This window comes from Terrapene carolina, unplaced genomic scaffold, assembly GCF_002925995.2.
Source record: "Terrapene carolina triunguis isolate 2854851 unplaced genomic scaffold, T_m_triunguis-2.0 Scaffold210, whole genome shotgun sequence".
Taxonomy (NCBI): domain Eukaryota; kingdom Metazoa; phylum Chordata; order Testudines; family Emydidae; genus Terrapene; species Terrapene triunguis.
In genome coordinates this window covers 44,323,667-44,341,243 of record NW_020664561.1, presented here as the reverse complement: position 1 = coordinate 44,341,243, position 17,577 = coordinate 44,323,667, and the positions used below count along the sequence as shown (strand labels likewise).

Genomic DNA, 17,577 nt, shown 5'->3' with positions numbered 1-17,577 from the left:
CAGTAGATTGTGTAGATCTTCATAAGACACCAACACCTTGTCTACACGCAAAAGCTGTACCACTTTAACTGTACCAGTATAGTTAAAGCAGCACAACCCCCTTTAGTTGGGTGCAGTTATACTGGTATGACTGTGCTTATATCAGGCTGCGTCTATACTTAAAACACTGCATCGGCGCAGCTGCACTGCTGTAGTGCTTTAATGAAGATGCTCTACACCAGGGGTCGGCAACGTTTGGCACGCGACTCGCCAGGGTAAGCACCCTGGCGGGCTGGGACAGTTTTATTTACCTGCTGATGCGGCAGGTTCAGCCGATCGCGGCCCCCACTGGCCGTGGTTCGCCGTCCCGGGCCAATGGGGGCGGCGAGAAGCCGCGGCCAGCACATCGCTCGCCCGCGCCGCTTCCCGCCGCCCCCATTGGCCCGGGACGGCGAACCGCGGCCAGTGGGGGGCCGCGATCGGCCGAACCTGCTGCGTCAGCAGGTAAATAAAACTGGCCCGGCCCGCCAGGGTGCTTACCCTGGCGAGCCGCGTGCCAAACGTTGCCAACCCCTGCTCTACACCGACAGGAGAGAGTTCTCCTGTCAGTGTAGTTAATCCACATCCCTGAGAAGTGGTAGCTATGTCAGTGGGAGAAGCTCTCCTGTTGACATTGCGCTGTCTACATGGGGGGATGGAATGGTGGTGTTAAATGGGTAGAACTATGTTGCTCAGTGGTGCGAATTTTTCACAGCCCTGAGTGATGTAGTTGTATCAATATAGGTCTAGAATGTAGACCAGACCTCAGTATAGCTTATTTCTGTATGCTAGGGATTGTACAGGTATAAATATATCAGTCAAAATCACATCCCTGACTGACATAGTTATACTGGAACAAAAACTGCATGTAGACTACACCTTACACCTCAGCTTTCTCTTGTTCTTTGAAAAGCACCAAAATGGCTAACAATGCTGACATTTAAAATGTCAAAAGCTGATTATACTTCAGAGTTTAACACCCTATTGAGCTGAATGGTAGCAATTTTCATTTGACACAGCTATTGTTTCAGGCTGTCTGCAGACTCAGGCAGACACTACTGCATTATTTTCCTTTATCTCACATTTGGAAGGCTTTCTTTGCAGCTTTGACAGCTAGATACTTATTTAAACAAAATTACAGTTTATATTCTGGAACTAAAGATAGCAGTCACCATAGAAAAGTGCAGTCTCACCAAACTGTTGCATATTGGCCTACTCTGGGACCTGGTTTTAGGAGGAGAGGATCCTCTGGTATTGGAAGAATATGAACAGTGCTTGCAACACTATATTAAACCCAAGGAAACTCTGTCCTGGGTTCAATACACTTCTGAAAAGTTATTTTTAGGGCTGTCAAGTGATTAAAAAAATTCATCGCAATTAATTTAAATTACAACACAGAATACAAAGTGTACAGTGCTCTCTTTATATTTATTTTTGATTACAAGTATTTGCACTGTAAAAAAACAAAAGAAATAGTATTTTTCAATTCACCTAATACAAGTGCTGTAGTGTAATCTCTTTATCATGAAAGTTGAATTTACAAATGTAGAATTATGAACATAAGAATAGCCATACTGGGACAGACCAAAGGTCCATCTAGCCCAATATCCTGTCTTCCAACAGTGGCCAATGCCAGGTGCCCTAGAGGGAATGAACAGAACAGGTAATCATCAAGTGATCCATTCCCTGTCTTCTATTCCCAGCTTTTGCCAAACAGAGGCTAGGGACACCATCCCTGTCCATCCTGGCTCATAGCCATTGATGGACCTATCCTCCATGAATTTATCTAGTTCTTTTTTGAACCCTGTTATAGTCTTGGCCTTCACAACTGCCTCTAGCAAAGAGTTCCACAGGTTGACTGTACGTTGTGTGAAGAAATACTTCCTTTTGTTTGTTTTTTAAATCTGCTGCCTATTAATTTCATTTGGTGACCCCTAGCTCTTGTGTTATTAGAAGGAGTAAATAACACTTCCTTATTTACTTTCTCTACACCAGTCATGATTTTATAGACCTCTATCATATTCCCCCCTTAGTCATCTCTTTTCCAAGCTGAAAAGTCCTAGTTTTATTATTCTCTCCTCATATGGAAGCCGTTCCATACCCCTAATTGTTTTTGTAAAATTTCAGAGCCTGGAAGTCCACTCAGTCCTACTTCTTGTTCAGCCAATTGCTCAGACAAACAAATTTGTTTACAATTGCAGGAGATAATGCTTGCCTGCTTCTTGTTTACAATGTCATCTGAAAGTGAGAACAAGCGTTCTCATGGCACTATTGTAGCCGGCTAAAGATTCATATGTCCCTTCATGATTCACCCACCAGGGGACATGCGTCCATGCTGATGATGTGCTCTGCTCAATAACAATCCAAAGCAGTGCAGACCGACTTGTGTTCATTTTCATTATCTGAGTCAGATGCCACCAGCAAAAGCTTGATTTTCTTTTTTGGTGGTTCGGCTTCTGTAGTTTTTGCATCGGAGTGTTGCTCTTTTAAGACTTCTGAAAGCACGCTCCACACCTCATCCCTCTCAGATTTTGGAAGGCACTTCAGATTCTTAAACCTGGGGTCGAGTGTTGTATCTATCCTTAGAAATCTCACATTGGTACTTTCTTTGCGTTTTGTGAAATCTGCAGTGAAAATGTTCTTAAAATGAACATGTGCTGGGTCATCATCCGAGACTGCAATAACTTGAAATAAAACAGAACAGGGGACATACAATTCTCCCCCAAGTTGTTCAGTCACAAATTTAATTAATACATTATTTTTTAACGAGCATCAGCATGGACGCATGTCCTCTGGAATGGTGGCCAAAGCATGAAGGGGCATACAAATGTTTAGCATATCTGGCACGTAAATATCTTGCAATGCCAAGTATAAAAGTGCCATGCAAATTCCTGTTCTCACTTTCTGGTGACATTGTAAATAAGAAGAGGGCAGCATTATCTGCTGTAAATGTAAATAAGCTTGTTTGTCTTGACAATTGGCTTAACAAGAAGTACGACTGAGTGGACTTGTAGGCTCTGAAGTTTTACATTTGTTTTGTTTTGGAGTGCAGTTATGTAACAAAAACAAATCTACATCTGTAAGTTGCACTTTCACGACAAAGAGATTGCACTACAGTACTTGTATGAGGTGAATTGAAAAATACTATTTGTTTATCATTTTTACAGTGCAAATATTTGTAATAAAAATATACACTTTGATTTCAGTTACAACACAGAATACAGTATATATGAAAATGTAGAAGAACATCCAAAATATTTAATACATTTCAATTGGTATTCTGTTTAACAGTGCAATTAAAACTTCGATTAATGGCGATTAATTTTTTTGAGTTAATCGCGTGAGTTAACTGCGATTAATCGACAGCCCTAGTTATTTTTATTTATTAAGATTGGTTGGCACAATAAGACAGGGACAGAAAGCCCAAGGGGAAGGGAGAAGTAATCTGAAAGCCACTTAGATTAGGGATAAACTTAGTGGTAGAAATAAAGGAAGCTTTCTCTAAAATAGGATGCTCAACATCTGGCCTGTACATTCAGATACATTCACTGTCTGGAACTGTCACACTGGAGGAACTGGGACGTAAACAGAATGAATAGATTCATAAATATTAAGACCAGAGTTGTCAGACTGGCTCCCACTCACCCACTACCTCATGCTTAAATGTAACATCACCTTCAAAACCCCACTCCAGCCTAGATAACTAATCTCATTTTGTATAGTCTCGCCCTTTGTTCTTTCACAGGTCCTTCTGTCACTTTTATCATCAAGTTTTACCTTGTTACCCCATGCGTATGGAATGCCCTCTCAATCTCCTATGCACCCATCCCCACCTCTCATCTAAATATTTTCTAAACATCCTCTCCACTGTGAACCCCACAAACATAAACAAAATAAATAATAAAAACATTTAACTTATTTGAAAATAGTAATAAAACTATTCTGGGCCTCAGCTGTATCTGATCTTTCTTTTAGACTGTCTCTGTCCTTGGGATTTTTGACAAATATTTTCCACTGTTGCTAGCACCTGTTCAGCTCCACCTGTGGCAACAACAGTGGGGCCCCTAGTGTAGATAAAACTTCTGTGGTTGCCAGTGTTTTTAATACCATGTCATCTAATCAGTACAATAGTAACAATCCCTGAGAAATTTTTAAAATGGAGTCAGCCATGTAAGCAGAAGATTAATGATTTCGTCAATGAGTGCATTAAATAATGGAGAAAGTGGATAGGTGGAGAGACAAATCTCCAAAAGGCAAAAGCTATATCTCAGTACACTTTGTTCCCAGTCAGATAGAAAGCTTTAGTGACAGTTTCATTACAAAGTGGAGACATAGTTGAATAAAGAGCTGTATTTAGGGGAATAACTTTTGTCATTAGAGCTTTTCCTTTCATTTGAACTGATTTAATATTCCATTAGAAATTAATGAGCTCTGTTGTACTAGGTAATCTGTTGATAGTTATAATCACTTCCTGCATGTAACTACTGACTGCTCTGTGTCTAAAAGGGTAAGTTTCTAAAGTAGTTGATAGCATGGTCAGATTTTATGGGTGAAGTTGAAAACAGTGGTTCTTTTGTTTTAAGATCGAATGTTCTGCTTTATAAGAAAAGCATTCATTTAAATTCAGTATTATCATGTCACTTTTGCAAAGCTGTATTCAGCAATCTGTCACCAATTCTATTATAAAGTCCTATTTTTAAGGGATTTATAGCTAAATGGGAAGATATATTCTGGAGTGAAACTAATCGTCCATGAGTTATCACTTGGGGAAGAGGACTTTTTGTAGATGCTAAGGAGCACGTTGTTATAGTATGATGTGTGAAGTTATAGGTGTGCAAAACTGATTATCATAAACTGGAACAGTGTAATTAATTCCCTGTGTACTGCATTGAAAATGCATGACTTACCCTTTAAAATGGACAGTAAACCATTTGAAAATTAAGCATTGGATCTCAGTGGCAGTGTCTAGCATAGCCCTGCTTTCTTTTGACAGTCCACCAGAAAGTTGTTATAATTAGCCTGGAATACAAAAGTTAGTTTGAAGTACCACATACATGTTTCCAGTCAACACCACTTAATTTGGACCCTGATAATAAGAACACCTGCTTAAGTAAAGAAACTAAGTGGGGATTGAATTTAATGAGATTTCACTGCTGTTTGCTAGATACACCTTGCACTTTATAACAGGCATGTGTGTTGCAGCATTTTGGGCCCGATTCCTTATGTGTAAAACACACCATCCTCTATTCCCCCCAACCAAGTCTTCTATTTGGCTTTAATCTAGATTTAAAAATGATTTGTGCTATAAGAGTTAAACTCTGTAGGAAGTTTAAAATTGCCACATGTCTTACAGAACACCATATACTACCAGGCTTCCCACTGTCTTGCTCAGACACAGGCACACACAAACTGGAAGCAGGCTTTTGAGACAGTTATGCTCCTAGCAGTTGCTCCAGTTCAGATATTTTTGTGGGGGGGGAAATTTCAGTCCCTGTCCTCCCTGGCAGGAACCCCATTCCTGTTTATCCCCCTTCCTTCCCACCCTAGCAGGGACCCTGAGTCCACCTCGGCTGAGGAGTCTCCCCTCTGCACCCACACAACGCATGAGTTGAGTTCTCGGCAGATCCTCCTGTACTGGGGCAGACTCCACATGCACCAGGTCTCAACACCTTTTGGCCCAGTCGCCCTTTTGTCTGGATGGAGGGGCAGCTGAGCCAAATTTGAGTCATGTTGCAACCCCGTGCACCAGGTCACAATGCTACTTGTTGAAATTTGTCCCAGCTGACACTCCATCTGTATGGTCAAGCGTCTGGGTCAAATTTCAATGGCATTTCAAACACATAGCCCAAGTGATTAGAATATCAGGGTTGGAAGGGACCTCAGGAGGTCATCTAGTCCAATCCCCAGACAGATTTTTGCCCCAGATCACTAAATGGCCCCCTCAAGGATTGAGCTCACAACCGTGGGTTTAGCAGGCCAATGCTCGAACCACTGACCTATACCTCCTCTGGACTGCTCCGACAGCAGCCATACTGATTTAGTATGGGACCACTGCTTATAAGTTCCATGAAAACCTTGGGGGAGGAAAATTGCCCCCCATTGGCACCACTGGCTGCTAGGGTAGGTGTTAAAATAGTAGACAATATTTTATTTCCTATGTCATCTTGTAAGCTGGATGAATGGATTTATTGAAAATAAACTCAGTTCTCACTGAAATACACCTCTACCCCGATATAACGCTGTCCTTGGGAGCCAAAAAATCTTACTGCGTTATAGGTGAAACCGCGTTATATTGAACGTGCTTTGATCCGCCCAAGTGCGCAGCCCCGCGCCCCCCGGAGAGCTGCTTTACCGCGTTATAGCCGAATTCATGTTATATCGTGTCGCGTTATATCAGGGTAGAGGTGTAGTATGTATTTCAGGAGAGGATTGGAATAAAATTCCTATCTCACCCGAACTACTCAGGATAATAAGTTGTATTATTATGTTATAATTTCTCCACCAAAATAAGGGAATGAAAGATGGGATTCATGCATAGAAAAACTAATACTACAACATACTTTTAATTCATATAAAAATTGAAATTTGAATTATAAGTCCTAAATTTATAAATTCTGCCCCTGAAATGCTCTGATAATGCAAATGCTAGACATCTTTACATGCTTTGGGATTTTCTATTTTCTATAATTCATTCACCATAAGATTAAAAAAAATACTAACTTCTGTTATAAAAGACATTTTATAAATTTTAGATTTGTTTTCCGTGAGATGTCCATTAAGAACATTGATTTCATAACTTCATTGTTATCTCAGTGGAAATACTGTAACGTGTGTCTGAGGTGCACGGGAAGTGTGGGAACATATGGTGTTCTGAGATGTGTGGCAATTTTAAACATATTGTTTATAGTACAAAACCTTTTAATAATCCAACATCTACTTAAAGTTCAGCTTAATTTCTAAAGCAGATTTCAAAATGCATTTTGTGCCACATCTAAATGCGATTTTTATATTAAATGCATATTAAATATTTTTGAATGCTTGTCAAGGCATGGTACATGAGAACCTCTTGTTCTGAATTCACTGTTGGAATAATAGGTGCAACTACATTGATATCATTAGAGTTTCACTCATCTGTAGCGGCAGTGAATTAGGTGCCACCTGTTTATTTTTTCACAATTTTGTTTCTAACTAATATAAATGCTTTTTTATCTGACAGCGTATTAAAGAAGACAGCCTTGTCGACCAAATCAAAGCGATATGCGTGGGTGATCATATAGAATCTATAAATGGAAAAAATTTGGTGGGTTATCGTCATTATGAAGTTGCCAACCTTTTAAAAGGACTGGAGAAGGGTCAGACATTTAAACTAACATTGATCGAGCCTATGAAAGCATTTGGTGAGTGACATGCATACTGTCCACCCCTTGTAACTGGAAATTGAAATACCATGCCTGCATTGTTTTGTTTGTTTTTCAAACACAGTGAAATTTATCCTAGGTAACCTAGTTGCCTAGAGGAATTGAAGTGTTTTGTTTTTAAACTATAGGAAAACAAAGTTGAACTGGAAACCTTGAGAGTACTTTAAGATGTTAAGACGCTACCTATGGTCTTTTGCTCAAGTTTCACTATAACTGTAGTTCAGTTTCATTTGACTTGTGAGCTATATTCATGTTCAGTTTTTATTTTCTTGCAAATTTCCTTGGAATTTATCAGTGTTTATTACAATCAGTGCATAAAATTGACTTGACGACAGTTTTCTAGGTAAATATCAGGGTTACTACTGAGGGAAGGGAGAACAGAAAAATATGTAACAAATAAAGAAAAGTAAGAGTATTGAAAGTAAAGGCAGTTTAATGCTGTGGTTTATTTAATGAACTGTACCTTAACACATGCACACACGTATGCGTGTGCATATCTTCCTCTGCATTGCCTAACTTGAATTGACAGCCTCGTATTTACACTTATGCCAATTTATTATTAACATAAACACATCTACCTAATGTATTGGATTTTCTTAACATAACCAGTATTTTCACATATTTGGGTGGTCTAAAATTCAGGTGAAAATTGTTTTTGTAAAATAATAGTTTTTGTAAAACCCAGGATTTTTGGGGTAAAAATGAATAAAAAACCAAATCTTTTCTATGTTTCATGTACAGTAATGGGTTTGAACAAGACGCAGCTGTAGTCTAGTGCTCTGTGTACATGTAGCGAGTGACTTTCTCTTGTGCCCCAGAGTGACCCTAAACTTAATCAAGTCAATGTGTGGGTCTTTGAGGCTATTTTTATTAAATGTAGATTGCTTTCTTAATCTTTCTGAAAATGGAAGTCATAGACTCTTAGGACTGGAAGGGACCTTGAGAGGTCATCTAGTCCAGTCCCCTGGACTCATGGCAGGAGTAAGTATTATCTAGACCAGGGGTCAGCAACCTTTCAGAAGTGGTGTGCCGAGTCTTCATTTATTCACTCCAATTTAAGGTTTCGTGTGCCAGTAATACATTTTAACGTTTTTTTAGAAGGTCTCTTTCTATAAGTCTGTAATATATAACTAAACTATTGTTGTATGTAAGGTAAATACGGTTTTTAAAATGTTTAAGAAACTTAAATTTAAATTAAAATGCAGAGCCCCCCGGACCAGTGGCCAGGACCCGGGCAGTGTGAGTGCCACTAAAAATCAGCTCGTGTGCTGCCTTCGGCACGCGTGCATTAGGTTGCTTACCCCTGATCTAGACCATCCCTGACAGGTGTCTGTCTAACCTGCTCTTAAAAATCTCCAATGATGGAGATTCCACAGCCTCCCTAGTAGGGTTGCCAACTTTCTAATCACACAAAACCAAATATCCCTGTCCCCAAGGTCACGCCCCTGCTCACTCCATCCCCCCCTCCCGTTGCTCACTCTCCCTCACCCTCACTCACTTTCACCAGGCAGGAGGTTGAGGTGCGGGGTGTGTGTGAAGACCCCAGCTTGGGCTGCGGGCTTTGTGGTGGGGCCAGGGATGAGGGGCTTGGGGTGCAGGAGAGGAATCAGGGGGGGGCGGGGGGTTGGTGTGGGGGGGGGGGGGCGGACGGAATATGGGCTGGGGGTACGGGCTCCAGAAATGAGAGGTTCAGGGTGCAGGAAAGGGCTCCGGGCTGGGGCAGGGGGTTGGGGTACTGAGGGGGTGAGGACTCCGGCTGAGGATGCAGGCTCTGGGGTGGAGCTGGGGATGAAGGATTTGAGGTGCAGGAGGGGGCTCTGGCCTGGAGCCAAGGCTTTCGGAGTGCAGGAGGGGGTGTGGACTCCGGCTGGGGGTATGGGCTCTGGGGTGGGGCCTTGGATGAGGGGTTTGGAGTGCTGGGGGGGGGGCTCAGGGCTGGGGCAGGGTGTTGGGGTGTTGGAGAGGTGTAGGGTGCAGGATCTGGGAGGGAGTTTGAGTGTGGGAAGGGACTCTGGATTGGGGCAGGGGGTTGGGGTCTGGAAGGGGGTTCGGAGTGCGGGGTCCAATCACCACCCAGGTCCAATCACCACCAACCTTCTTGGTGAAAACTGAAACAAAGAAGTCATTAAACACCTCTGCCATTTCCACATATTCTGTTATTGTTTTTTCCCCTCATTGAGTAATGGGCCTACCCTGTCCTTGGTCTTCCTTTTGCTTTTAATGTATTTGTAGAATATTTTCTTGTTATCTTTTATGTCTCTAGTTAGTTTGATCTCGTTTTGTGCCTTCGCCATTCTAATTTTTCCCCTACGTACTTGTGGTGTTTATATTCATCCTTTGTAATTTGACCTAGTTTCCACTTTTGTAGGACTTTTTTTTTAATTTTTAGATCATTGAAGATCTCCTGGTTAAGCCGGGGTGGTCTCTTCCCATACTTCATTTCTTTCCTACACAGTGGGATAGTTTGCTCTTTGCCCTTAATAATATCTCTTTGAAAAACTGCCAACTGTCTTCAATTGTTTTTCCTCTTAGACTTGCTTCCCAGGGGATCTTACCTACCAACTCCACGAGTGTGCTAAAGTCTACCTTCTTGAAATTCATTCTTTATTTCTCTGTTCTCCCTCCTACCATTCCTTAGAATCATGAACTCTACCATTTCATGATCAGTTTCACCCAAGCTGCCTTCCACTTTCAAATTCTTAACCAGTTCCTCCCTATTGTCAGAATCAGATCTAGAACAGCATCTCCCCTAGTAGCTTTCTCCACCTTCTGAAATAAAAAATTGTCTCCAATAAATTCCAAGAACTTGTTGGATAATCTGTGCCCTGCTGTGTTGTTTTCCCAACAGATGTCTGAATAGTTGAAGTCCCCCAACACCACCAAGTCCTGTGCTTTGGATGATTTTGTTAGTTGTTTTAAAAAAAGCCTCATCCACTTCTTCCTGGTTTGGTGGTCTGTAATAGACCCCTACCATGACATCACCCTTGTTTTTTACCCCTTTTATCCTTACGCAGAGACTTTCAACAAGTCTGTCTCCTATTTCCATCTCAACCTCAGTCCAAGTATATACTTTTTTTTTTTTTAATAATATATAGGGCAACACCTCCTCCATTTTTCCCCGTGTGTCCTTCCTGAGCAAGCTGTACCCTTCTATACCATAATGAATGAATGCTTCTTGCATTCAGCTCCTCTGAGCATTATACCTGGAAGGGTGAGTGCTTTCTGAAGTTGGTCAGCAGTGCAGACCACTGTAGGCTGGATCACGTCATGAGGTGCTTGCCCCCAAACTCATCATCCTGCCCCTCCGCCCACACACACTTACATGCAGAATGGGTAGCGGGGTTGTTTTACAGAACACACTGATGGTATCTACACAGAGACTTTGTGACTCTTGCACTGGGTCAGGACTCCCCCCACCCCCCCCTTACCTTTCCAGGTCCTTGGCAATGCAATATGGTTGAGCTGTGCTGTCATGGTTTCCATACTGACAACAGCCTTTGAGCCTATTTAAAAGGGGTAGGGTTCTGCAATGTATATATTTTCTACAGAAAAGATAGAGGCAGAGACTGAGATTCTGTAGTGTACCTGTTTACCTTGCTCTGCCTGTGCCCTGCTACCTCTCTGTGTGCATCCTTCACCCCATGGCAAGCATCTGTGGGATGTGAGGAAAGCATGTGACAATGCATCAGAGGCTATTAACCCATCTCCGCCCATGCAGGAGGGAGCAGTGACTCTTTATGAGATAATTATTTATATCACTAATCATCTGTGTATTTTTTTTAACAAGCCATTGAAAATTAAACAGTATACATGTAGCTGAACATTTCAAAAGAGAAAAAAAATATTTTCTAGTTTTATTTCCATCATTTTATTCAAGATTTTCCCATAACCTTTTCTATACAAAATTTTTCCATAATCATAAATCATTCAAAATAAAATGTTGACAAATCATTGATAAGCATTGGCATATGCAAACTCTGGGTTGTCCACCACTACCTCCAATTTCAGCAGCAAGTTGAAATATTTGTTTTCCAAGTCATTGTAATCTGTGACCAATCTAGGAAGACTGTAATGCACCAGTGTGGACACTTGGTGTCAGAATAACTGCAGTAATTACACAGAATGAAAGAAACTGGAAGTGTGTTTTTTATGCTTGGTGCTACAGCATGGTAAGAGAGGTGTGGGTGTTACCTGTTGCCTCTAAAAATAGGTGTGTATATATATTTAACAAATATATATTTGTTTATATTGCACATATGTACTTAATAGTGATGCTAAGAATATAGAACGTTGCAAATGGCAACATGGAAACAATTGATTTTGATATCATTTGATATTCAAAATAATTAGTGCAATAGGGATGAGAAAAATCTTCCAGGATATTTCTTCATGCTCTAGACATGGGGATACTAGCAGATGTTGTTACTTGGAGAGGGCACACTTTCCCCTCCTCCTCTCAATACGTAAAAATGTTGTGTGTCCTATATAGATAATGTGTTTCTTTGAATGATTGTATTAGGAAATTGGTTTATGGAGGATTTTGAGGAGATATAAACCACAAATGGAATTATATTCACCACAGCCCATTTGTTACTGTTTTAAAAAAAACAAAACAAAAAACATATAGCTCCATATGTAGAAGAAATTGTGTCAACATAGCCTGAGTTCTTACCACGTGGGGTTAGCCTGGAACTTTAGGCATATCCCTGAGCAAGGGGCAGTGTTTAAGCTGCATCACTCCAAGAATAGCTGCAGAAGGCATGGTGACTGGGAGTCAGACCTCTGTGTCATGCCTGCTTACTCCTTACTCCCCGGGGATGAGGGAAGAATAATAATTTACCAGCTGCACCTCCTCTTCCCCTGCAAACACACACACCCTGGCTCAGTTATTCTGGCTAGTGAGTAGGGATATGATGCACCCAAGAGGTTTACTCATTTTCCCACCACTGTGCCCCCATTCCCCATCCAGGAGTGCTGCTCAGGAGAAGCAGTAAGCTAGACAAACGGGTAGCCTGAGTAAGAAAGGGGTTCTTGTTCTCCCTTGGGTAGGCATGTGATCTGAGTGACAAGCTAGCCCTCTATGAAATGTTTTGGCATCAACAGAAGCTAATTGGAGTAAGTATAGCACAATTTTTAAAATTTGAATAGTGATAGAATTAATAAAAAGGTCCTGTTCTGGCCAGTATAACTTAACAGGCAGTTTGGTCAAAATGTTGGGTGCCTGTTGCAAATCTACAATAGCATATATGTCAAATCATGAGTAAAGATACTACTGGTGGTAGAGCTAATGTAAGTGTATCCTTCATCAGGAATGAGAATTTGAAATGTTTCTTGTTAAAGAGAATTTAACTTCCCCCTTGTTACTGCACCCTGAGTACAAAAACTATACAGAGGGTTAAACAAATGTGGGTAATAGAGACTGTACAGCATCAGTTTATTAAAATGAGCTAAAGTAAAATTAGTGTTTTGAAAAGTGAATTTTAAATTTGAAAAGTAGAAATTCTCCTCACATAATCTGACTCTATAGACTAATAAAGCAACCAGCTGGAACCCATCTGAATAAAATGAATGTAAAATACTAAAGATTCATCTTTTTAAAAGCAAGATTATTAAGAAAATGTCATGGACAGGGAATTCTTTTGAGGGGTAATTCTGGAAGGATAATGATCAATTTTAAAGGCTTTAGACTACTAAATTCCTGGGTACTATGACTCTACTTTTGCATTTGGAATTATATTTTAATTATATTACAGAATTGGGGGGGGGGGAGAAGGGGGTTGTAAGAAGTTGTATTTTTCCACTCTAATTCCTCATATAATACAGTACATGAGTAATAGTGCTAAAGTGAATAATGCATCTCTTTAGGAACACTGGTCACTAATTTTATGAAGCAGTTTTCAAGAGAATATGCAAATAGGCTGTTTTTCTTAAAATTGATAACCAAGTTGTTGTTGTTTCCCTATGCATGGGCATATAATAGCATGGATGAAAAGTCAGGCATAAAGTGACAGTGTAAAGCTCCCCATGGAAAGAATTAAAGTAATGCAGCTTATTAAAGTAATACAAGACTTTTTAAAAAAAATTCTGTAAAGAGTAAAATACATTTTGGATTACTTTCTAGAGAGAGACCAATGCTTTTTTTACTATATCTTATTATATTTTATTAGCTCAGACATATGCTGAAATAATTTATCTTGAAACAGAGAGACAGATTTTTAATAACTGAAGAAAGGATTTCTTATTACTAAGTGTGTGACCGGGGTCCTAGTGGGGGCCAGCTATGGTCACTCAACTAGGGTGAACTGCAAAGAATGGGGCAGACAATCCCCATAAAGCTGGTGGATATTCCAGTATCTAGATTTACCCAGCCAGCATACAACAGCTTCTTTATTACCTTACTGGTTACTCAGAAGTCCAAACAACACAGTTCCCTTAAAGTGATCCAGCCTCACGCCTCCATCCAGGTACCCACATCAAATATGATGAAAAATTTTGTAAACCTTATTTCATCATATAAAAGAAAGGTTCTACCAATCCCAAAGGATCGGACACATTACCTCCCAGGTTAACGAATGTTTCAGATCTTACCTAAATACATGCTACAGCCAATTCTTATTAACAAAAATCTAAAGGTTTATAAAAAAAAAAAGGTGAGAGTTAAAATTGGTTAAAGGAATCAGTTACATACAGTAATGGCAAAGTTCTTGGCTCAAGCCAGCAGTTTATTCCATCACTGCTGTAAGCCTAAGTCAAGTCTCTGGAGTACATCCACAGCTTGGATGGGGCATTCAGTCCATTGTTCAGAGCTTCAGTTTGTAGCAAAGTTCCTCCAGAGGTAAGAAGCAGGATTGAAGACCAAATGGAGAAGATGCAGCTACTTTTTATAGTCTTTTGCCATGCAGCCTGTGCTTCCTTTGTTTCAAACACAAGCTGCCCAGCACATGGGTTGGAAGCCTTAGAGTTCTGTCCATGGGCATGTCCCTGCATGCCTTGCTGAGTCATAAGGTGTATCTGCCTTCTCTCAATGGGTCAGTTGTATAGCTAGTGGTCCTTAATGGGACATCAAGCAGGCTAGGCAGTGTTAATGCCAAACTGTCTGGGGGTGTAACCCAGAAGCATAGCACAAGTTTGAAATACAGACATACATACATATCTATAACTCATAATACAAAGGTGATACAAACATTTAAACAAGATTATCACATCTGGCAAATTATAACTTTTTGCAGATATCTTACATGGCTGATTACTTTGTGGGTGTTACCCCAGGAACAAACATTTGAAATCCAGGTATAGAGCCAATACTTACAACTGTAAATACAAAAACGATACATGCATACAGATAGCATAATCATAACGAGCAAATCATAACCTTTTCATAGACATCTTACTCTACAACCTTTGTACAATATTTGCTGCAAATATATAACAGTGGTTGCAATAATTATCGATATGGTCATATTTTAATCAGGTAATGTCACAAAGTGTTATCTGGAAATTGTGTAGTCTGATACATCAACATTTATTCAGAATGTTTGTAAAATTATTTCTACAGTAATTTAAAAAATTAAAATTCACTGTTTGTTCTGGATAGTTCAATTTCATTTGAAACAGTCATTTAATATTTTACAATGTGTAATATAAAGTTAGTGAGTGGATTTGTTGTTCATGAAAGGTTCAGTGTGACAATTCTATATGCAGTTCAGACCTGTAAAACCCCTGCTATTCATTTCTGAGACTTTCTTAAATAGATTGAGTTGTGGAAAAGTTTGTAGTATGCATAAATGAGGACTAAGGGTCAGAGTACCATTTTTACTTGTGACCTGAATGCTGTACTTAGGTTTCCAGAAGCTAAAGGCTAGTGTAAGCCTACACTGCCACCTACTCTCAATATACAGTATTTATTTTGAGATTAGATAGCTACTGTATCGTCTTCTAACTTGGATTTCTAGCTAGTCCATAAACAGTGGTTTTTCTGTTTTATTTTGTCATAAATATAGTATATGTGCAGCATTGAACTAAGTACTGTACCTGTAACGAACTAATTTAACACATACAGAACTAATGCTGTGTATATATACACTGTATCATATTTTATATATATGTGTGTGTGTGTGTGTATATGTCTGTGTGTATGTATAGATATTTCCAAACAAAGAACCTTCATTAACTCTGAGTTAAGATTTGTCAAGTACATTTTCTTATAATGTAAACATTAAAAAGCAAAGCTAAGGTAACACCTGAAACAGTATCAGTCTGTAAAGCATTAGTCTGCTACAATCATGGCACAGCTGCTCCAGTCTTGCAGCTGATAGCACATGGACAGACTGCAAGTGACTCTTAATTAACAGCTTAAAACAGACTCCACATGAATCAGGAATAAAACAGAAGAAGAACAAGACAGTGATAATGGGCCACAGTTTAGCAGTTCTGAATTTTAAGCTTTTGGGATACTTTTTCAGCATATTCCCCTAGCTTCCACCAAACAAAAGAAAGAACTGGTGGAGAGAGTATTTCCAGATTAAGAAGATAGGGAGTCCATTTTTGTACAATCAGTTCTGCAACACCCACATCAGTCAACAGATTAAGGCCAGTTCAGCTGCTTATGGGTTGACAGATCAGAACAATGCTGCCAACCTTACAGATAAAATTCTATCCTAAGTGGCACTGCCCCTGTGAGGCTGAGACATGCCACGTCTAACAGGTCTCAGGCTTTCTTCTATAACTACCAGAATGCAGTTCAAGTCTTACCCAAAATTAAACCAGGAGGCCCAGGGATAGATGAGCACTAGGTATGAAATCCTGGACCCATTGAAGTAAATGGCAAAACTCCTGTTGATTTCAGTGGGACCAGAATTTCACCCCAAGAATCTCATCCTACATGGTTGAAACTGATCCAGGTGCTTGGCACAGAAGAACCAGACAGAATCTTCATCTAGTTTCAGACCTAATTAAATTGACACTATGACCCAAGTAGCAATGGTGCTCACAGCACAGCCTTAGTGAAAGGATGTTGTTATAAGCTCAGTGCAGCCTTATGAAGGGTTGAGTTAAAACATCATTGAGATTGATAGTAATGAACTCACCCTTCAATTAACATAACCGTAAGGATAAGACCCCACCTAAGACAAAAGGAGCATGTGAACCCATCCAGGGGTTTTTTGCTAAATATTGTTTTGGGTAGATGTGTGGGGGTGAGGGAAGGCAGAGCACAGGGAAACTGACCAGAATAGAGAAGGAGTTAGAGGCAAAACATGAAGAAAGCCAAGCAGTACCTGGGGAGCACAATGTGACCCTGTAAAAAGTTAGAGAGAGCGCTTTGGGGTCTGTTCATTGAAGAGACTTGGAGCTGTAAGCTAAGGTCTGATCTACACTTAAAATGTAGTCTGATACAGCTGAGGCACTTGGGGTATGAAAAATCCACACCTTTGTGTGCGGTAGCTATGCCAACCTAACCCCCAGCAAAGACTTAAGGAGCTGAACATTCAGCTCTGGAAGGAAATAAAGAGTCACCGATCACAGTGGAAGACAACCCCCTGGATGATGAATTGAGCCAGCCAGAGGACTTGAGTAAGACCAGTCATTTACAATCATTTTCTGCTCCATTTGTAACCTACAGAGGCTCAGATGGGAGAGGTCTGGCTGTCCCAGCTCAAAAATGATGCAAAAGCCCACTATCTTTGAGGGACAAACTCCGTGGTAGGCTTATCTGAATTCAGCATTATAGCTCAAATGAATGGCTGGGAAGAGGGACAGAAAAGGGTGTTTCTAGCAGCCAACTGGGGTGGCCCAGCTCTGACGGTGCTACAGAACCTACCCCCAAAAAAGAGAGAGCGTTATCCAGGCCTGGTACAAACCCTGGACATGCGGTTTGGAGCTAGCCATCAACTGAAGCTGGTGCAAGCATAGCCAAGAGGGAGAAGGAAAGAAGAAACGCCATCTGAACTGGCAATATGACTTGTGTTCCTGGCATACCCAGGTACCACCAAGGCCTTCCAGGATAGATTTGGCAATAGACCAGTTTATAGATCAGGGTTCGGCAACCTTTTGCACACAGCCTGTCAGGGAAATCTGCTGGCGGCCGGGACGGTTTGTTTACCTGCAGCGTCTGCAGGTTCGGCCAATCGCAGCTCCCACTGGC

The 17,577-nt window shown here is 40.6% G+C and overlaps 1 protein-coding gene across 1 annotated transcript in view; it reads left to right on the top strand.

The window, feature by feature from the left end:
- Window positions 1–17,577, top strand: part of LOC112104456 (PDZ domain-containing protein GIPC2-like) — a 63,628-nt gene that overhangs the window by 27,224 nt on the left and 18,827 nt on the right. Inside the window, exon 2 of the mRNA XM_026655641.1 lies at window positions 7,232–7,415. Within this exon, the coding sequence (XP_026511426.1) occupies window positions 7,232–7,415 (184 nt within the window). The remainder of the gene's footprint in view (window positions 1–7,231; window positions 7,416–17,577) is intronic.